This window comes from Corvus hawaiiensis, chromosome 1 (assembly GCF_020740725.1).
Source record: "Corvus hawaiiensis isolate bCorHaw1 chromosome 1, bCorHaw1.pri.cur, whole genome shotgun sequence".
In the NCBI taxonomy this organism is placed as follows: domain Eukaryota; kingdom Metazoa; phylum Chordata; class Aves; order Passeriformes; family Corvidae; genus Corvus; species Corvus hawaiiensis.
In genome coordinates this window covers 39,918,754-39,941,212 of record NC_063213.1, presented here as the reverse complement: position 1 = coordinate 39,941,212, position 22,459 = coordinate 39,918,754, and the positions used below count along the sequence as shown (strand labels likewise).

Here is a 22,459-nt window from a genome sequence, read left to right as displayed (position 1 = left end):
GAAAAGAAAGAAAACAAAGAGGAAGAGAGAACTACTCTTCACTGACCAAACTGACTGGCAGTAGCCCTCTTAGTTATCTGAAAAGCTGTGTGATACCCTGGCAAACTTATAAGTCATTTATTGCTCTTATTCATTCCTTGATGAACCTGCTTCCTCTGTTCCTCTCTTGTCCTCTAAACACACACTGACCAAACAATTTTTTCTTAATTTGGAGGAAGAGGGTAATGAAAGTTTGAGAGTGCTGACTTTAGGGTACCACAGGGGAAAAACATTGTTTTCACCTTTCCCCATTGCTCTCTCAGGGCATAGCACTCCTGACTTCAAGGCAACATCAGCAGTATTCATCCACAAGTCTGGCAAAAACACTCATTAGTTATACTCAAGACAGTATTATTGAGCTCTTTCTCTAAGTTCTATGTACTAACTCCATATAAAATCACAGTTCTGATTATTGATCAAATAAAAAATTTCCACTTGAGCAGTCCTGACAGAAAGCCAGGAGATTTGCTGCACAGCAGCACAGTCCTTCCATACACATAGCCCATATACTGAGGTTTTCCTGACAGCTATGCCCCTGGAATGCCTTGGGATATGCCTGAAGTACTTCTCTACCCTCTCTCTGATCTTTATTGGCTCTCCACTCCAACAGGAGACACCAGCCTCACACTGATCCTCTTTGGCTTCCCACAGAGCATTCCCCACCTGCAAGGTGCCATGAACATGTCTTGGGATAATAGTTCACATTTGCAGAAAATGCTTCAGAGAAATCATGAGCCCTAAATTTATGATTTGCCCCTGACTACCTGAAGCCCAACTTTAGCCAAGTTTAATAACAAAAATTTCCCCCCCCCACACCCCGAATTATCAAATGAGTATTAAATTTAGACTTTTAGTTCAATAATGGAAACCCTGAACTCCCACTTACACCCCAATCCTGGTCGCTCAGTCAGTAAGATTCTAATCTTCGTATCTGTAATCTCTAATTTTTTATATATTTTGCTGTTAGTTTTGGGACACAAAAGCAAATATCTGAGGTGCTCCAGCACAGTATGGATAATTGTAAAAGTAGGAGTTACAGGCATACTTATTTAGTGAAGCGCATCTCTTACAAGGAGTGCTTTTTAAACTGGAGACTACATCCACCACCACCAATGCCAAAACCTGATGAACTGAAATAAAGAAAGAAAAGAAAGAGGTACATTTACACAAAATTTATTTTGTGGAAATACAAAATGAAACATAGGCTTAATCATCCTCTTTGAATCATCTGAGACCCACTTCTTTAATTTACTAGACATTTACAATTGCACATAGAAAAGAAAAGGAATGAGGTGATTCTTCTTCCTGAGCTAACATAATATAAAGTTGTTAATGTCTAATTGTGAACTCTACCTTTGTGCTTTAGCAGATCTAAAGACAGAGCTTGACAAACTGGAGTATTTACCCAGACAAAAATAGCCACTCAGCTGTGCTTTAGTGCCATTTTCTGTCACACCAGCATGACAGCACTAAGTGTTTAGTTCAAATAAGTGGTTCCACGTCCTCTGATAATACAACATGGTTCCAGCATTCTGTTCACTACAATTTCAGCTCCATCAGGGGTAGCACAAGACAGCTCAGTATTCCCAGAGATTTTCAAACTGTGGTGCATGTGTTCTATTATGCACTCAACCCGTCTGGTCCATTTGGACTGGATTCACCAGGGAATACAATTAGCTGGCCATTTTATTTACACAACCCAGCCTGCCAATTTGTCTGGAGCTTCAGTTATTTTTTATTTTTCTCTTTCTTGCAGTTTTGAATTATTTCTGATGTGGCAACTATTTGTAGCACAGATTCTTCTTCCACTGGGTGTTAGTGCATAAGGCAATCAACTTTTGGGGGACTCACGTTGGGGCAATCAGGATCTTCAAATTAGAAGTAGTAGTTATTTCCTCAGCAAACTCAAGTACATTGTTCTTTTAAATGAGCCACTAAATAAGACTTCTTAATGTGCTGCCAAACAAATCACGGAGAATACGAAGGAACAGCAACAGACAATGGCACACAGACACAGAGCAATGAACTACTACTGCTCCCCATTGCACAACTAATTGGTGCTCCCAAAGCAGGGCACTTTTGCTGCCCTGAAGACCAGAATTTGACATAGGCTATTTAGTATTTTAGGAAAACAGGCAAATATTCCAAAAAAAGAGACATGAAACGATCTTATCCAAAGGACACAGAACTTTGGTAATCTCAGCAAGCCTCACAGAACCACCATTGTCACTGTATTTGAGGTGTACTTTCCAAAGTTCAGTTAGCACACACAACGCAAATATTTAATGTCAAAAAATAAGACCAGACATAAAAAGATAAATATAAAAGTCACTCTCATTCAAATGCAGACATTTGAAATGGTAAATATATGAAAATATTGTGCAGTTATTCAGTTGAGGAGGTTCATATATTACCGATTTTAGAATGCCAAATTTTTTCTGCCAAAGTCTTCACTATTCTTTTCTTCCTCTGTCTCTGCCTCTCTCCTCCTGCATCAAAGAAAAATCTCTCAGGCTCCTACATTTTTATCTCAAGGCAACACAGTCTCAAAGTGGTTCATACAATTAAAATGAAAACTTAATAAAAAGAAAAATTGAACTACCTTTCACTAGATATGGATTTTTTTTCTCTGCTGTTACTCAAAACAAATTGCCTGTCTTTCAATTTTCCTAATGACTTTAATTATTTTTTTTCCAAAAATATGGTACCTCTGGACAAGACCATAAAATATGTCTTAAAGCATCCTCTTGCCAAAAGATTTTTCCATAAGCTTTTCCAGCCAGCTTCATGCAACTTACTGGGTTTTTGTAACAATTTATAATTAAAATTTGATATGAAACTTTTGGCAATGTATCTAGAAAGAATACAAATTATTAAAAAATAATAGGAATTATTTGAATAAAAATGAATATGAATAATATGAATAATTTGAATTTAAAAAAATATACTTTGCAAACACAAAATGACTGATGAGATTACATAACATCTCTCATAACTGTAAAGGTTTCCATTACTGTAAGTCTTTTTGTGAGCAATAATGAATCAAACTGAAACTATCACCAAAAAATGTTAAATGAGAAAACATTATCCATGCATTTATGGTGACAGCTACAAACGTGCTATAGTGCATGAAATGTTCACTCTGTTTACCAACACCACCAAGCGTGTTCCTATTTACATTAAGAGGCTTAAAAACAAAAACCAGAACCTTTACCAGAGTACTTAGCTCGAGAGTCCCTTATTCCTCAGGCCACTCCACTGTCTCCTGGAATGTTTTCCCAAACCATCGCATCTTACTAGGTCCCCTCTCAGGGAAGTACAAAGTCCTAAAATCCCTTCTCTCTATTCTGTAACTTCATATTGCATATTTGTTTGGTGGACTGACATAGCAGTTAGAACAAATACTCCTGCTGGCTTTAGAATATCTATGAAGCTACAGAAGGAGAGGGGGACACGCTGTCAGGAAAAAGGAAGTGGTTGCCTGGTCACTCTGGCAGAGCACACTGAGGTGCTGACCTGTGAAGGAAAGGTCTTAAAAGCACTGACAACATGCCATAGTCAAGCAATGCACCGTCATCTATACCATGGCCTAGGCATGCTCAAGAGTTTTGGTTAACTGCCGGTAAATTTTACAGATTTAGGGAGACTAAAATTTGGATTTCATGGGGTATTTTTTACAAAACACACTAAACATATCATTGCTTTCATAAATTAAGACATGTCAGCAATAAACAGGAACACTTTCAAAATACATTTAACAGCGTACGAAAACATCTGAATGCTAGTTCATGGATCAGGACAGTAACTGTCTTTGCTCTCCCATCCAGCTGAGCAGAAGGCCTAATATATTGCCTTGCTGGAGTAGAATTGGTGGAAGAATTTGTGCTCCCACACCAAAAACCAGATCCATTGGCCACTGTAATTACTGCTGGGATACAGGTTTCACGTGATTTCTTCAACAAGACTGGTAGTAGTTATCTTAAGAGTTGTGTGGTATCCTGGTGAACTTGTAAGTCATTTAATGCTCTTCTTTGTTCCTTGCTGAATCTGCCTTCTCTGTTTCTCTCCTGTCTTCTACATACACAATATTAAGATTAGAGTACCCATATTCATAAAGCCATTTTTATTTCCTGCTGAAGAAGGACAATCCCTCGGCAAATATGGAACAGTTACATCAGAAAGATGACATTAAAAAAAGCCAGCTACTGTTAAAAGGTAACAGAGTACAAAATCCAACAATCTTAATAAGTGCTCAGAATGTTCAAATTCAGATTTTCAGAAAACTCTGAAATAAAGATATCTGCCCTTAAGCACTTGCCTGAGTACAGCTGCACACATCAAGCACAGAGAGTGTGTGGGGACACTTTTCAAAGCCTGTGACTGTGAAGAGCAGACCACTGGGTACTGCTGGTCACAGGCAGGAGGGCTTAAGTCTGCTTAAGAGGGAATGAAAGAACGTAAAGACAGCTGCTAAAGGTAGGCAGTTTACCCTTCTGTTGGACTTTGTAAAGCAATGGTGCTGTCAGAGTTCCTTCCCAAGCAGTCCAGAAAGGTGCCTTAACACAAGGAAAGAATCAACCACATAAAGATGGCTTACAGAGTACCTGGATGGTAACTTGATCTCATTTCTACTGGAGAAAGTGAACTCTGGGCCAAGGTAAACTGGTAAGGAACAAGTATGCTCCTATAGTACAAAACCAGCCAATTCAAAGCCAAGCTCAGAAAGTCAAAAAGAATGTGTCCATTTCTATCTCCATACCTGAATGGAATTGTTGAAGTAGTTTCTCTTCTGCATGAACTTCATACTAGAAGTTCAACACACTTCACCTCATGTGCAAACTTCATTCAACCTTGACAGCTGAATGATCATTTCCTAGACTGCTTACAAGGATTCATTGTTAATATAAATTGTTAATAAATACAAGTATTAGGTTTACTTTTTGCTTTTACACAATTTACACAAATTTATGCTTAGAAGAAATAGTACATGCCTATCCCACCAAATCCATATGTACATTTGGAAACACTTGGGGTTGCTTAAGGTGTTCTTAGTTTTGCATCTGTTTTCAAGAACAGAAGGTTAATTTAAGAACTTATTTGAAAGACATCTGTCTGATCACGTGGTTTCTGCTGCAGTCTCCAGACAGGGAAAGTGAGGAGGGGAAATAAAAAACAACAGTTGTCATTATTAAACACACCCAATTTATTTTGTGGTTTGTATTTCTACGTTCTAGGCAAATTTGAGCATGCTCAAGGGATCTGAATCTTCTCAGAATCTCTCCTCAAAGAGACGGCTCTTGGTCTGCACTTCTGGATGTTGCAAAATATTCAGTGCTGCTTGAAAGGGAAAAGATAGTTTTCCCAGCCAAAAGAGCATTCAGTTTTCTATGCTTCAAGGTAATAATAAAATAAACATTTTAACATTTTAATATGAAAAATACAAGAACTTTCCTTTCAAACATGGGTCAAAATTACTTTTAACATTTACAGTAAGAGCTGGAGAGAAAATTATAAATTTCTAGCTAAACATGTAGCAATATTCTTTAAAGTTTTCTGTATTTCAGACAGATTATACAAATCTTAAACACCGTTTAATTCCTACACACCTTAACTGTTTTACATATTTTTCATGGACACTTTTGTCATCATTCATCATCAATTACTCAATTACATCATAACTCACTGTAGTGGTTCGGTTCAAAATATCCATTACTTATTTTCTTCTGTGAGATAAGAATTAGGAGAAAGCAAAGCAGGCACAAAACTTAAAAGAATATAAAGAAGTTTATTAACAGAACTAAAAGAAAGAAAAAAGTAAGAGTCAGAATTAACCTTCAGAACACTTCTCTTCCCACCTTTCTTCCTTCTCCCACTGACAACGTAAAAAAACAACCCTTGAGATTTTCAGTGAGTTTACCACCTCTATAATAATCTCTTTTTAAGTTCAGTTAGGGAGAGGAGTCTCTCTTGCTCATGCTATGGAGACATCTCCACAAGAAACAGTTCTCTCATGGCTTCAATATCACAGTGAGACAGCCACCCGGGTTGGTTCTCTGCTCACATGTGAAAGTCCCTTCCCTTGACTTACAGCTTTCCCCACAACTGCTTTTGAGGCTCCAATCTTGAGCTACTGGGGTACCATTTTAAGGATGAGCTGTTCAGAAGCAAAGGTTCTCTTCACCTATCTCTGGGAGCATCTTCATCTCTAGGAACAGAGGTCTTCTTCTTCCCTGGGAGCAAGGGTCTTCATCACTTTCATGTCTCTCTGTTCAAGCCTCTCATCTGATCACAGCTACTTCAACATTTGCTTATTTCAGCCCAGGTACTTTTGCTCATGATTGTGGTTTGAATGCTCCAGCCCCCATGCTTCATGAAATTACAGCGAGTACTCTGATGTATCATAGTCCATCACCCTAGCCTTACAAAGGAATTTCAGCTTCTAGGTTTGAAGCATCTCCTCTTTCTCCTTCCTCAGGGTTTCACCTCTTCCTTCTTCACTGACTTTGGTGTCTTTATGATGTTTTCTTCACGTGCCTTCACCTTTCCTTTTCTTTTGACTTGGGAGAGTACTAATGTCTGCAGGCTTCATCTGTTCTGGAGGAATCTTACAGCACTAAAAGGGTTAATCTCACCCGGGCATTGCAGCTGGAATTCGCTTATCACTTTTGGTCACATGATCTTTGCCAGGCAGCGGCACCAGATGAATTTCAGCCGCACTAGGCGAGGGCCGGCCCGGCGGAGCCGCGGGGCTGCCCGCACGGAGCAGGGCCGCGGGTGGAACAGGGCCGCACGGCTCCGGGGTGGCTCTCTCCCGGCTCTCTCCCGGCTGTCTCCCGGCTCTCTCCCGGCCAGCCCGGCCCGCACTGAGGGGGCTGTGCTGGGTGTCCAGCGAGCAGAAGCGGCTGAGTGACATTAAAAAGTTGCCAATATTCAAACTAGCCAATTGATTGGTTCTGTCAGGTCATAGAGAAAGCTGTAAGCACCTCTTCGCAAAGAATCACTTCCATGGCTGAGGGGGCCCCTCCCTAACTAAAAACCCAAACTATGCTAAACCATGACACTCACTGTCTCTGAATCTCAATTTTTTTTTTCTGCAAGATGGATAACACCAATATTAACATTCCAGGAATGAGACTAGTTCTTATGAAATAGTAAGAGAATAAAAAGAAGTCCTTTGTTAAGTTTTTCCCGGAAATACAAAAGAAAAAAAGTCACCAGCACACAAAGCAATTATACAAATCACCTTTCTAAAAGTATTTGAACAATCTGGAGATTTGTTAGTTGAAAACAAGAGAGTATTTCTGGTCCTCTGGTAATTTTAATGGTAAAATGACCTACGTGTGCCCCTGTAAAACCAAAATACTGAATTCTTCATCACCAATGCCAACACAAGAAGAGACCTAAAACTTGACATTGACACATACAATATCTGGTAGTCCAGAAATCAATAAGAGCAGTGACCTGCTTTCAAATGAAAAGCAGGAACAATCTCTCCCAAAGGCCCCAATGTCTATATGTCCTTCCAGCTAGCCACCAATATAAAAGAAAAATGTAGAAGCCTCAAACATGACAACGAAATGGACGGAAGTGAAAAAACCACTTGTTTTAAACAAGTATGATTCATACTTATATACATTACTAGTTGGGATTTTTCATACTGCGGAAGTCAGAAGCGGTCTGGAATAAATGACAGAGGAGAGAGAAACTGAATGAAAAGATGTTAAGAAGAGGTTATGGCAAAACCACCTAGCCAAAACAGTACAGTACTTACAGAATTACAGTAGTCTTCTGACTAGAAGTGTGTGAAAAGCTAGGAGGGTATTTCTGATGTACATCTAACACAGTAAAAGCTGAAGTGAGACCTCAAAGCTCTTTTTCTTTTCTGAAACAGGATATGAATTTAAGTATGCAGAAAAAGAATTGGTGTCTGCATGTCTTCTTCTTTTGAGGGTCTTGCAGATCCTTCCTAGAAAAATGGCTCCTTTATGGTAGCAAAGCCTCTAACTCCAAAGAGTTTTAAGAATGCTAGTGCTTGCTGCCCACTCTTCACTGCAGACTCCAGCTCCTCCCCGAGTCAGAATGAATGCACCTCTTTAAAAAAACTATTCTGACAATATGCTCATCCTTTCTCAGGGTTTATTGCCAATTTCAAAAAGCCTAATTGCTGTTGTGAACTGCGAGGATATCCAAACTGAGCAGAACGAAAAATTACCTTTTCCCCTCCTCTATTCTCTTCCTATTTCAACTGCAGATTTTCTCCCTTGTGAATGCAAGTATCTATTGTGGAGGATTTTTCCTTTACAACAAAACCAAAAGTATCTCTTGGTTTCCAACATGATTGTTACAGATCAACACCAATTCTGACTTCGTATTTGACATTAGCATTGCTCTTTAAAACAAATTTGGTAGTTTCTCAGCAGTAGCATCACATTTCTTTAATGCTTATTGACAGGCAGGTCAGTAGCCAGTGACTTTTTTTTAATGACTGTATTCTTTTGTTCTCTTTGCAGTACCCGCAAGGACTTGAATGACAGAAAGTTCATTTTTCTCCGAATGAACATCTGATTAGAGTAGCCCATGCTTTACCCCCCTTTGGGAGACATGCTGTCAGCCAGCAAAGCCATGGTGATCGTGGTAGCTGTCACTGCATATCCAACAGCTGCTCCGTTACACATTCCCTAACCTGGCAAGAACCGCGCTGCGGAGATTCTGCCGCTTTTCCCCACCCTGGCTCTGTGCTGCCCTGGCCCCATCCCTCCAGCAGGCAGGCTGGCCAGCAGCTCTGCCTGAAGCTGCTTCCCACCCTCCTAGTGCTGGTTCACCACAGCAGGAGCTCTCCTGAAGGGGCCTTCTATAGCCTCGGTCCTGGAGAATGAGTGTCACCCCATCAGGGAACCAGAGCTCCTTGCCTGGAAGCCTGCAGCGCCCTAACCTGGTTGGTACCCACAATTTGCAGATAGTGGCATACTGCGGGGTCTTTGCTGCACCAATGGAAGGAAATTATGAGGGAAAATAATGCTGAAATGGAAATTTTGAATTATTTACGTTCTCGGCAGAACATGGCTTGATAAATAGAAAGTCAGTCAAATGGACTCTGTATGTTGCCCCAATATCAAAAGAATTACGTCAGTGCAGTTGCCATGCTCTAGCTGAGTGTCAGCTCAGATGGAACATGGGCTAGGTAAGACAGAATTCAATGCAAATTGCAGTCAATAGATGGATGTTGTAACCATCATCTGCAGACTCAGTTTAATGCTAAAGAGTTCAAAATTATATTTTAATTACACAAAATGAGGTACTGTAATATCTTCTTTGGAACAATCCTTTATATTTTGATCTTTGTTGAAGTTGTGATTAGAACATGAAGAGAGCTTAAACTGCCACCACAACTTGTTACACCTTCCTAGAGGGACTTTGTTTGTACTAATGCTGGATGTCCTAGTTAGGATTATATTCTTCATCCTCGTGTATGAGTAGCTCTGTCCTCCACAATGAAATCCAGAACTGAAATCAATGTGAGACATTCTTAAACATCATATTGTTCTAGAAGCCTTAAGGTATAGTAAACTGCTTTGATCTTTCTTTAATTAACATATATTCCTGCTTGTGTAAACCATACAGAGCTTAAAAAAATTAAATTCAAAATTTTCCCTAATTTTCTGGCTAACAAAATTTTGAGTCAAAACAAGATGAGAAGTGAATTTAAATGGTACTTACGTACTTTCAGTTACAGTATCAATATCCACCATCATTTTTGTTAAAGTGCAAATCTATTTAAATACTTGTAAAAGGTAGCATCGATGCATACACAGTATTTTTAATGACATTCCAGGTTCTGGATTCCTTTTTACAGCAAATTACTGTGCGACTGGCTAAGCAGTGAATATGAAGTGACTGTAAAAGCTGCATCTGCAGAAACTGCAGTTCAGCCACACACTTGATTAATATTGTACATCTGTCAATGGTGGTACAGGATCAGATGTCACTCACCAACCAAACCTTCTTATACAAAAAAAGTAAACTGAAACTTTCAAGAACAACAAAGGATGGCAAGAAAGGCAATTATTATGACAAATCTGGAGACGAATTGTGATGAAAACTAAATTATATTATGGATATATTATACTGGATGACAGTATAACCATGGCATACCACTGGGTTTGAAATTGGAACCCTAGCAAGAATAGCATTTTCCAGAGATGGTAGATAAAGTTTTCTACATACTGCTTCTTCTCCTTCTAAAATTGACCAGAAGTTATCCTTATGCATTGTGAAAGGCCAAGCTGTCATATTGTAATAGAGAACAAAAGAATAACAAATGGTTTTGTATGCATGATATATCAATGGAAGAAAAGATGCAGCATCAAGATACTGTATTCACAGTATATATTTCTCGAATGAAAAATCAAGAAGCATAACAAGAAGGTGGAAGAAGCACTTGTTAAGAACCCAATAAAAACATACTAAAAAAAAATTGTAAGTCTCTAAAGGTGCTATGATTTCTCCATCTAACTTGGCTGCCTCCATTTTGGTAGGAGAGGAAATCCCTGAGGAAATCAATACCAAGCTATGCAAATTTCCACATCTTAAAACTTTCTGCTTTAAGTAGCAAGAAAGGACCCTCCGAACAAACAGAACTTTTATTTCTATAGATGCCAGTACAGCATACAGATAGCCAAGTGAAAAAGAGTTATTCTGACACTCCAAATGCAATATTTCTTTAGAGCTCAGGGGTTAAAATCTTGCTGTTACTCCTAATCTTTTGCTCCACATCAGAAAATCATGAAATTCAAACTTCAACTTCCCTTTCTACAGCTTATCTCAGCATGGGAATTGATTCATCACACACTGCAATCAACTTTTTGGTACTTAACTGAATACAAATTGCAATACTGAGGGAGACTTATATGTTTGTGTCATAGAATGCAATGCTCATGAAAAAAAGTTGGTTTATCCACTGCAGGGATTCAGTTGCATTTCCAAATACCTATTCAAAATATAGCACAGAAAGATCAAGAGGCTGGGTGTTTTAATTGTTTTCTCTACCTTTCTATTTCTCTATGTTAATTTATGTAACTGCTAATTTTTAAAAGGATCATTTGCCATTTGTTTCAATCCTTTGACTTACCAGAAATACCAAATTTGCTCTCCCATAATTTTGTTGTAGAAGTTCCGGGAAACCTCAGAGATGTTATGAACCTTACTGAAAGTTTAGAGCACTGAATATTCTTTTCTCTAAAATGTGAATTAGTCACTGAAATTAAATAAAAGGTGTTACAAAAAGCGGGGCAAAAAAGAAAAATTCCAAGAAAGAATGAACTTGAAATTACCTGACCAAAAATCCCTGCTTTTCTGAGTTGATTAACACTTAGTCCCAGTTATGTAAAAACATGACAGAAAGCTAAACATTAAAGTGACACTTTCTTTTGACACATCCCCATTCAATCACGTCTGATGCTATGCTCCTTTCTAATTCTGTAGGATAAGTCAGAAAGAGAATTAAATCTGTATATATGAAACCTCTACTACATTTCACATATATTACCAATGTATAATGATAACAGATATGCAGTAGATGTCTTCAAAATAAATATGACATTTGTAATGTCTTCTTGCTCTCTTTGCCCTTATTTAATTCTGTTTGTTAGGTCATTTCAATTGTTTATATGGCAAGATTTTTGGAACAGATATGCAAACAATTCCTGAACAAACAAACTCAAATCCCTGATACTGATGTTAGTAACGCACAATGATCAGACTATGCTGAATAAATAGTAAATAATGAAAATAGTAAAATCCATAATCCAAAATTGCATCTTAAAAGATTAGAAATATAGGATACACCTTAGCTACTTATTTAATTGGAGAGCAAAGAGAGAACTATGAAATCCTGAATTGTAGTATCTGAATTCAACTCCCAGTTTCAGTTTGCCCTAAATTAGTTACCATTGTCACTGAAGTTTGAGAACTGTTTAGCTCTTCCTAGATCTTAAAATACTTGTTTAACTCATTTTGCCAAGGGTTTCCATTGTGTATCCACTTCTGTATCAAGCTTCAATTACATTACATATCCTCATATAATTTTCAGTTGTGAGCAAAGGTTGAACATTGGTTGTAAAGCAAAGGCAATGGTCAATCAAATGCTTTGCAGCAAAGAATTTGAATGTAGAAGTTGTCAGGCTCTTATGGCCTCCTAAACGCAACTGGAATCAATGGGATAAATCCGTCGAGTTTTCACCTGGGTTCTATGTATTACAACGGGTCACATTAATCAGTCCAAAACATATCTCATGATTCTTAGACAACACTATGGTTTGACACATCAGCTGTGACCAACCCTTGCTGCAATCCCACCAACCAGCCATCAGAACTGGAGTTGCATAAAGCCTGTATTACTTAGGCACGCAAATATCCCAGTGAGGTGGGTAATTAGGAACGCACCAGAATCAGATTGCAGGGAAATACATGTTGAGAGCTGAGTTTTCACAACAGATCTCCCCTGCATTCAGCACTCACTTAACGCTGAAATGAATGTCAGTAGATATAAGTACAGCAGCTATAAAACCACACCTAGCAACATAAAAAAGAGATGAGAAAGTGAGATGAGGGTAGAAGTAACATTTGTTTGCAGCTACAATGAGAATTTATTTCTCAGCTCAAAAATATGGGACATGATAATTTCACTGCCTTCACCAATAAGTCTCCTGTACTCACAAACAGGCAAATGCTTAACTGCACAACATAGATAAGATACTAGGAACTAAGAAGTTGATTTTCAAAGCAATGGATGAACACAAAGAAGTTGATGTTCCCAGGATGTAAGACGTTTTTCCCCTTACTGCATTTCAGGTTATAGAGTTTTATGACTGCCAATTCTTCCTCTTGACAACATCCATATCTCAGTAACTAAAACCACGGAATCAGTGCTGGTCAGTTGAGGTTCCTTAGCAGAGTAGTGTTAAACTTAAAGTCACATTTAATTTTCCAGACTGGTGAATATAGAGAAGCTAAGTGTTCAGTGTTATTATTGTTGCATCACTCTTATGCACCTAAAAACTAAAGGGAAGGGAAAAGATTTTACAAAAAAACCCCATGTTTTGACCATATCTGTCACGGTAGAAAAGCATTTTCCTCTACTCACGTTCTGTTTATCAGACTTCACGTGACAAATTTGAATTAGAAACAAGTGCAGTAAAGATATTTAACAGTAAATTTTAAGGAAAAATTCCCATATCTCAGATTGTATTTTTTATTTCATGGAGAAAAAGACAACCAACCAAAGACTTCTCAACAATGTAAACTAAGTAGGTATGCAAATATAACATCATAGATAATTATGTAACACTATCCTACTGCAAATCTGGTTGGATAGGTGTGAGGATTTACTGTAAGTTAAATACTGAGAGCTTGGTGCATGTAAAAAGAAGGCATCTGCTGACAGAAAAAATTTTTTAGGTAGCTTCAGGTTCACATTCAGCAATGACAGTCTTTTTCATTTCTGCATCCTTCTCTACATACATTAATAAGTAGCTTTTGTTTTATCACGTTTTTTTTCTGCCCTGATGACTCAGATCTTAAAATTTCCAATGATAAAAATCCAAGTATGGCTTGTATTTAGGCTTAATTTCCTGAATTATGAGCAGTGTTATGATCTCAAGTAATCTGAATGGACTATAAATTGAGGAGCTTCATCTTCAGATCTCTACTCTACAAGTAGCATTCCTCCACAGTGCCAGGCAAACTGCCTAAGCTCTTTGTGATGGTTTTTTTCCTGTTTCTAAGGTTCTTTGTGGTTTAGAGATGAAAGAAGCAACTACTGCAGTTGAACTTCAAGGCAGAATGGTGATCCTACACTACAGGGTGATGTGTCCTATGAGAAGCAAACATTTCCAGAACTAAAGAAACAGACAATGATTCTTAAGAGGCTCAACCAGCAGTTAAGAGGATTTGTGTCTCTAAGCAGGGATTTACTAAACAAAATGAGTATGTACAAACAAGACTAGCACTCAAACAGAACTGACTATGTAGCGCATTTCAGTTATTAGAGGCTTACTCTTTCTTCTTCTGTACTTGCAATACAACTCCTGACACCAAGGGTGGAGCTGTAACCTCTGTCTGCATTAAAGAATGAATTGGAAAGTACATTAGAATTTCAGAGCTTGCCTCCATAGAGATGTTCTCTGCTGTGGCACAAAAAATCCCAAACAAATTAAAACCAGACCAAGGAGTGATTAGGAAATACCCAGGCTAGTACTGATGGAAAGACAGCAAGAGGGCTCTCATGCCAGCTCACATACCTAGAGGACTGCACCACACAGTGGTTACTGTGGCCTAGAAGCCACATTGAACACTGAATCATTTCTTTTTTAACATTTATCATCAAGGACTAGCCCTTCTCTGTGTGGCACGTAAAAAAAAAATGGGAGAGGGTAAAACAAAAGTGGCTAGTAACTTTTCAAAGAACATTATGAACAGAAATAAAACTTGTGACTGGATGCAGAGCTGCAAGGAGGGAAAATGAAAATCCAAAGCTTCTGTAATGACTGAAATAAGTTTCTAAATAAAACCTTCAATACAAGTGAGAGTCACTCTCTAGTTGTAGTTGCAGGGAATGTATCCAGACAGAAAACCATTCTGACCACAGCCTGAAAAGTAATTGTTCTGGTAAGCAAGGTAAATCAAACAATGAAAGTTTACAGTCTGCTTTGTTTTGGTGGTGAACATTCCCTTCCTTTTACACTACTGAACTACTAATATCCGAGAATCTTAATGACAGTCAAGTGATCTACATCTGCTATAGAGTTTATAACTTTGGGATACATCTGACTCTGCTGATATAAAAGAGGAATTTTTAAGGAGACTAAAGCCAGTGAAAGAGTGTGCTCTTGTGTGCAGACTTCAGAAAAGGAACGGAACAGTTTTTCACTTTGCCAATCAGATCTATTAGTGACTGGCAAACAGAATTATTATTTGACACAATTTTTCTACTTACGCAGATGGCCAGCTCCCTACATACTACTTCAGTGACATCTTGATAGAAAGACAGCAAGTTTTGGTAGTCACCCTGATCTGATGGTCCCAACTCCCCTGAAACATGAGTGGAAAGGCCAAGCCCATGAAGGGAAAGGTTTCATTCTTGGTGAAGTGGTAAGAAACAGTCCACAGAACTCGAAATGGGCACTGCTACTACAGAGCTTTCCACCCAGCAACATGCCAGTTGTGGTTCTTGCAGAGCAAGAGAGAGGCCAAGGCAATGCAGTGCCAGTGCCTGCACTGTGAAAATACTGCAGAAGTCTCATGTCACTTTATGTGAACCTTGACAGGCTGCAGGTTCAGAGGTCTGCAACATACTAGCATCCACTAATATCCAGAACACGCAGAATTAGAGGCTCACAAGACAGGACAGAAATAGTTCAACATGCCTAATGCTTCTTCCTGCAGTAACAGATTCTGCTGTAAAGACCTCCTATCCTTAAAAAGACATATGGATGGGTTTAATTCTGCAGAGGAATAAATACAAAATGCTGCAACTTGTGTAACAGAAAGACACTACAAACTCCTCTTTCACATTTTTCCGTCATCTGGAAGTCATGTCTCAAGTCAGTGAAAATCTCAGATGGCAATTGCAAATAAGGCCCTCAACAACTTTCCAGTAACTTCAGTAAGAGTACATTCCCTCCAGAAGAGAAGCAAACGTTTCTTTGATTCTGAATATTCTCATTTAAAGTTCCTCCACATCTCACACCTATGAATGAATGTATTTCACTTGGGTAAGCTTAGCAAAGAATCACAACCCTTTACTGGAAATTACATTTCATGAAACAAGATCAAAAATGTCAACAGCGAACAAGCATGTCAAAGAGGTGCCATTTGAAAATAAGCCTTTGAACTCATTTGACCAAGACTATTGTTTAAAAAAAAAATCACACTTGTGTGCAGGCAGATAGGCTCTTTTTATCTAGTAAGAACAAGGTGTGGAGACTCATGGGATAGGTAATTAATCTCTATTGCTATCTACAGTTTCTTTGTTAACACTGTCTTGGTTGAAGTGTGAAAATATGTTCACACTTTGGAAAATGGGAGATTAGCTAATCAAATGACAATATGAATCTTAGAAACACAGAAATTACTGTAACCCAACACTACTTTTGACTATGTAGGTTTTTTAAATTTTATGAGAAAAACATTATCTCAAACATCCTTCAAGACTATAAGGGAAATTCCCATATCTTCCCCACTGCAACAATCAGTGCAGAAATCATGACCACCATCATCAGTCTATTTCCCCTAATGCACCCAGTATTTTACCCTCAGAGAATTAATTGCAGGGAATATTTTCTTTGTATAGACAAGTTCCAAGAGACTGTGACAGAGAGATGACATAAACAATACTGAATAACCAGGGGCACTAAGCAGTAGCCACTGTTCTGTTAGGGCCCTGTTAAGCAGCAGTTGTGTGTATTAAGTAGTACTGGTCCCGCATCAATGCCCCAGGAGATGTCCCAGTTAAGCAAGTTTACTGGATAAGTGTGTCAGTCGAACGAAGCATATGGTACGAACTTGTACCAAAGTGCTACAACAGCAAAAGCCCCACACATTTCAGCACAACTTCGCAGGGCTGCCCAAGTTGTGCAAGGTTCGTATTAAAAAAGATTTGACTGAACACAAATTGCATACTCCAGATACCATTTCAAAACTCTCTCCTGGGATAAGATACAAGTTAGACCTCGTGTTTAAGGAAGACCCACTTTGCACTCATTTTTCTTTTTCTTTTTCTTTTTAATGAAACCATCCCTTTATACCCTTGGATGCTCCTACATGATGGAGTTCATTTTCACAGGCACTTCCACATTAATGAAGTAAATATATCTTTCCTCTAGATAGGTCGATGATCTTATTAACATCAAGACTGCATATAAAAGCATGAAGAACACATATTTACAAAGTGTTTTGCTTTTTTATCTGTGCTACTAAAATTCTTGATACAACACTTAACACTTCACGTCTCTCACACAGTAACTTCCGTCTTTTCTGGTGATGAAAACTGTTCTGCTTCTATTCATTCAAGCTGCTGTGAGAAAATAATTTTCCTGTGTCATTGAGTAGCCATAGTGCCAGTACCTGGGATCACTGCACTGACTCCCAAGTCAGACATAAGCTATTTATCTTAATTTAAAGCCCTTTGTGAACAGTTTCTACCTTACTGTCTTATGCCATTCCTACTCTGCATAATGTCAGCTCATTTGCTTATCTGTCAAGATAACACTTTCTCTGATACTTTCTCATTTCTGATAATTTCTACTAGTCTCAAATAGCATGACTGTTATGACTCACAGCTGCATATGCCCTCCCTCAAAAATTATTTCTGACCCTCACATCTCCAGAACAAAGTTGTTCTATGAACTTTCTTCCTTTGTATTTGTTCTTATTTCTTCAAGATGTATCTTACTCCCTTGCAGTTCTCAGCATTCCTCATTCTCAGCATTCAGTCAGTTTGTCAGACTTGGAAATAAAACTCCCAGAAAAGTCCTGTTTCTGTTTTCCAGGCCTGCTACTGGAAGAAGCAGCAGCAGGCAACTTCTCCAAGCTACGAAGCTATTGGACATTCATTTTTGCATGTACTATTACCATGAAAGAAGCAGCAAAGTTCTGGCCTGAAACTGATCAAATTAACACACAGAGCTAACACTTAAGTTCGAAGAAATTCATCAGTAAAAAAAATATTTAGGGTTCTAATTTTGCAGGGCATATATAAACACCAGTAGCCAAAAGTTTAAGAGCAGCAAAAATTACTAACTTAAATAACGTCCCTTTTTCTAAACTCAACTTACTGTTGAAAGTGTACATTCCCCGTTTTTGGCTCTTATGCTGAAAGCTCCTCTTTGTATCGTGTGTTTTCTTGTATTTTCTCTTTGCAGATTATATAAGAACTCTTCGCAGTTTGGCCGGTATCTTTTTTTTTTAACACTCTCTTATATTCATTGCAGAAGTGGCATAGCCAAAATCCCTTAATAAAATAAATACAAGTAAATTGACATGTTGCATTTGCACAGCTCTGTTCAATTAAAATTCTCAAAATTATTTATAAACACTAACTGAAATGGTATAAAGTTACAGAAAACAATTGTAATATTCACATTTTATTCTAAGCAATGAGATCAAACTCGTGGTTAAAAAAAGAAAAGCATAAGGCACTTAATGGTATAAAGCAGAGATGCTTTAGATCAGTAAGGCCAAAAGCATTCGTGTGGAAGATTTTGCCTACATCACGCTCTACTAATTTCTGTGAATGTATCAACACGAAGAACTTGGCTCTTAGTGTGGCCTCAAGTTGAAACAATGTATTTCCAAATAAAGGGACTAAATTTTCATTAGAGGAAAATAATGTCAATCTGGGGGAAAACTGCACTTGAAACTTTGATGGAAATTCATTTTAATAACAAATAGTATGGTGTTGTCAAAAGTCCTCCTACTGAATTTTCTAGACTGCTTGTTATATTCCAGAGGCATACAAGGTTTACCTGGTGTTTAGGGAAGGCTCCAGGACTTCTCACTTCCCTGAGAATGTAAATGTGTAAAACTTACCTTTCCACTGAACAGAAAGTAACAATGCCAGATAACAGAGGAAATGCTACATTTAAAAGAATTTTTGCAGCCTCCTGTGAGAGCCTACTGAGTAAAATGATTGATTTTTCTATCATCTGTCAGTCTAAAATGTTAAAGATAGGAAAAGAGGGTGGGCTTTCTGAAAATTCTGGGTTGTATTCATTAAAACAAGTCCTGAGTTTCAGATATATCTCCTTGCTTTTCATTTCTCTTGATTTCTAGGGAATCATGTTCTTGGGTTTTCAAATGTATGACAATTTCTGGCAATTTATCATTTCTTAAATGTTTTTTTTTTTCCCATGTTTTATGTCCCGAAGTGGTCATTCTTGCCTCATGCAATGAATAACTAAAGGTTGGTCAGTTAAATATTCTGCAGACTCCTAAATAGGAGTTGCAGGTGGGACACTGGATTTCCTGATTCCTCTGTCACAGCTTTCACAGGTATGTGATCCCAGTGACACTGAGGCATGAGAGAGGACCTCTTGCCCACTGACTGGGAAGCCCTTTTTATGATCAGAAACCAACTCATCAATAAAAACAGCCACCAATTAAATTCTCAGTTGCCACTTCAAGTCCTTGCTGTGGAAGCCTTGGGCATCCCAAGGGCTGGTGCCTCCAGGCTGCGACACCAGTCCCTGTCAGAGGCTACACACACACACACAAAAACTTCCCTGAGGTTCCCTAGGAACCTGGTGCTCTCGGTGCCCAGGCCTGTCAGGACCCCAGTTCTGGGCTCCTCAGTACAAGAGAGACATGGAGCTCCTGGAGTGGATCCAGCAGAGGGCAATGAGGATGACTGGGGGACCGGAGCATCTCTCTTACGAGGAAAGGCTGAGGGAGCTGGGCCTTTTCGGTCTCGAGAAGAGACAACTAACAGGGGACCTTATCAATGCATATAAATATCTAACGCGGGAGTGCCAAGAGGATAGAGCCAGGCTCTGCTCGGTGGTGCCAAAGAATAGGACAAGAGGAAACGAGCACAATCTGATGCACAGGAAGTTCCACCTGAACATGAGGAAGAACTCCTTTACTGTGCGGGTGATCACAGCTCAGAGAGGGTGTTGAGTGTCCCTCACTTGAGATACTCAAGAACGATCTGGACACAATCCTGTAGGGATGACCCTGTTTGCCCAGGTAGGTTGAACCAGATGACCCACTGTGGTCCCTTTTCAACCTGACCCATTCTGTGATTTTGTGACTCCTCGGTGACTCCCAGAGTATGAGGCCACCCACAACCCCTCAGCCCTGCTCACCGCGGTGGTGGCTCAGCGCCAAAGCCTCAGCGCCAAAGCCTCGGGGCCGCCCTCGCGCACACATCCCCGCACCCATAGCGCCCTTCGCCCTCGGCGCTCCCGCCTCCGGTCTCCGCCCGATGCGGGGAGGAGCGGGAGGAGCGGGCGGGTTGGGCCGCGCCTGCGCTGCAGGGCGGGGGAAGCGGCCGCGCAGGGTGTGCGCAGCTGCCGCCGGTGCGTGGGGCCGCCGATGGAGCCTCCCCCCGGCGCCGCAGGTAGGGGCGGTCGACGGGCGGGCGAGCGAGGGGGAGGGAGGGAAAGAGGGAGGGAAGAAGGGAGGACGGCGGGGCAGCGGAGCGCCCTCCAGACATACTCCCCTCCACCCCCCGACCTCCTCTTCCCCACTGCCGCTCGCCTCGCTAGGGCTTCCTGTGGGAAACCCCCGTCGCTTTCCGCTGGCCCCTCACACCCGCCGGAGCGGGCGGTGGCCTGGGCTGCGGCGCACCGCCGGCGGGTGCTGGGAAGGGTCGCCCTGAGGGGCTCCGGCCCGTCCTCCGCGAGGTTCCCGGCGGACTGGGACGTCCCCGCCGCCCTCAGCGTGCTCTCGCTGCCACCTCCCTCCTTCCCTCCTTGTCGCCCTGCTGCCGCCGCCGTGACCTCCAGCGGCAGGACGCGGGGCGCGGGCAGCTCTGGGGCGTCCAGGTGACTGCGAGTGCCTGCTGTAGCTTCTCTGGCTGTGTAACAAACGTAAAGGCAAAGCACCTAGGTTATGCGGTCCTCGGCTTCGTGCTACCGAGAGCTGGTCCGAGTAGTTATAGACATGTGTCCGCAGGAGTGAATGTAAGCCGCTGGCCTTTATGCCCATGTAATGTTCGCTCATGTGCCCAGAGTTCCCGAGGCAGTTGCCCTCGGCCTGGTGTGTTAAAAGGCCATTTCCCTGTCACAGCGAGCCCAGCGAGGTGTGGGCCTGCTCCAGCTAACGCAAGATGTTGAGACTCCCGTAGGTGGTGGTGAACTGCAGTGGTCGTGCACCTCGGTCCTTGCAGCCTGTGGCTGCTTCTCCAAAAGCCGAAGAATGCTGGCCAAGGCCAGGCTCTCGGTTTCTGATGGAAACCTGGCCTGGACCTGGCTCTCCCGGCCTTGCAAACAAAGCGTTCATAGAGTAGTCAAGTTCCGGGTTTAGTGATTGTATCCTCTAAGCATTGATCTGTTACTCAATTAAGAAAATGTTATAAAACTTAGTGCTGCATTTCAGGTGGTGGATGTCCATCTACAGTGTAATTCTGCTTCCCAGTTATTATTACATCAGCCAATTCACAGATTTGGAGGATATTCTAAGTTGTAAGGTACCCACAAGGATCAATGAGTTTGACTCTTAAGTAAATGGTCCATAATGGGATCAAACCCCCAACCTTGGTGTCATTAGCAGCACGTTCTAATCAACTGAGCTAATCCCAGTGATTCAAGCTGTTGTGATTTCAGTGCAGAACAAAAAGGATGGCACCAAACACTGAAGTCATCAGCGTTCTGCTTCCCTATTTATGTATATAGTGACATTTTCTGTCCCTCCCAAACCATATGGTGGTTGTATGTTAGCTGTGGTAGGACTGCTGAAGGTGTATTTTGGTTACCTGCTATGTGACACCAATACTGAGATTCATCTGCTGAGCAGTGGCATTGCTTACTGACACCTGTCTAAATCTGCTACCTTGTTATCCACTATCTTTTGCTTCCCTCCCCCCACTCCCCATCAGTCTGTCTGTTACAGCTCTGTTGAAAACCTCAGAATGAACTAAAAGTGGAGATGTCTAAGTGAGGTAGCAGAGGAACTGGAACAACAGCTGCAAGAGGTGTGAGCTGCCCTGTTTGTATTAGTAAGGTGTTAACCCAGATACCCCGGTGTGGTAGATTTTAATGTCATCATTTTTAACTGCTTCTTGGCTCATATATGAGAAAAAAAGGAGGAGGATCACAGTTCTGTAAATTGTTGCCATGACTGATACTTCATTTTACGGTCACAAGAAACACAAGTATTCTCATGGCTTTGACAGGCAGTAGGGAGTGAATATCAAGGAGTCCTCTGAAACTCAGACTGTAGAACCTGTGAATTGTGTTGTGATTTGTATGTGAGGAGTTTTTTGATAGCCACAGTTTGGGAAGAAACTGTGGTTGTGTCGTTAGGTGTTTATATCCAGTAAATAAATTGGTAGATAAATATGTTCACAAAATGTTATGTTCATAAAATCATAGATTATCTTGAGTTGGAATAGACCCACAAGGATCATCAAGTCCAATTCCTGGCCCTGCACAGGACTTCTCCAAGAATCACACCACGTGCCTGAGAGTGTTGTCCAAATGTTTCTTGAACTCTGTCAGGCTTGGTGTCATGAGAACTTCCCTGGAGAGCCTGTTCCAGTGCCCAGCCACCATCTGGGTGAAAAACCTTTTCCTAATATCCAACTTAAAACCTCCCCTAACTCAGCTTAATGCCGTTCCCTCAGCATGTCACTGGTCACCAGGGAGAAGAGATCAGTGTTTTCTTCTCTTCACTTTGCGAGAAAGCTGTAGACTGCAATGAGGTC

At 40.5% G+C, this 22,459-nt stretch overlaps 1 protein-coding gene and 1 long non-coding RNA gene across 4 annotated transcripts in view; one reads left to right on the top strand and one right to left on the bottom strand.

Annotated features, from left to right (window-relative positions):
- Positions 1-1,260: 1,260 nt before the first annotated feature.
- Positions 1,261-19,984, bottom strand: LOC125324962. The gene is made up of 3 exons (XR_007203158.1): positions 19,899-19,984; positions 17,871-18,046; positions 1,261-2,528 (listed from the first exon to the last, which is right to left on the bottom strand). It is a non-coding gene; the product is annotated as an uncharacterized LOC125324962 (long non-coding RNA).
- A 75-nt stretch (positions 19,985-20,059) lies between these two features.
- The window catches only part of CMC1 (C-X9-C motif containing 1), a 46,684-nt gene continuing 44,284 nt past the window's right edge, over positions 20,060-22,459 (top strand). For all 3 annotated transcript variants that reach the window (XR_007203156.1, XR_007203155.1, XM_048301500.1), the window contains exon 1: positions 20,060-20,152. Coding sequence is in view for 1 of the 3 variants with exons in the window: in XM_048301500.1 (XP_048157457.1) it covers positions 20,128-20,152 (25 nt within the window). In the remaining 2 variants the exon portion in view is untranslated. The remainder of the gene's footprint in view (positions 20,153-22,459) is intronic.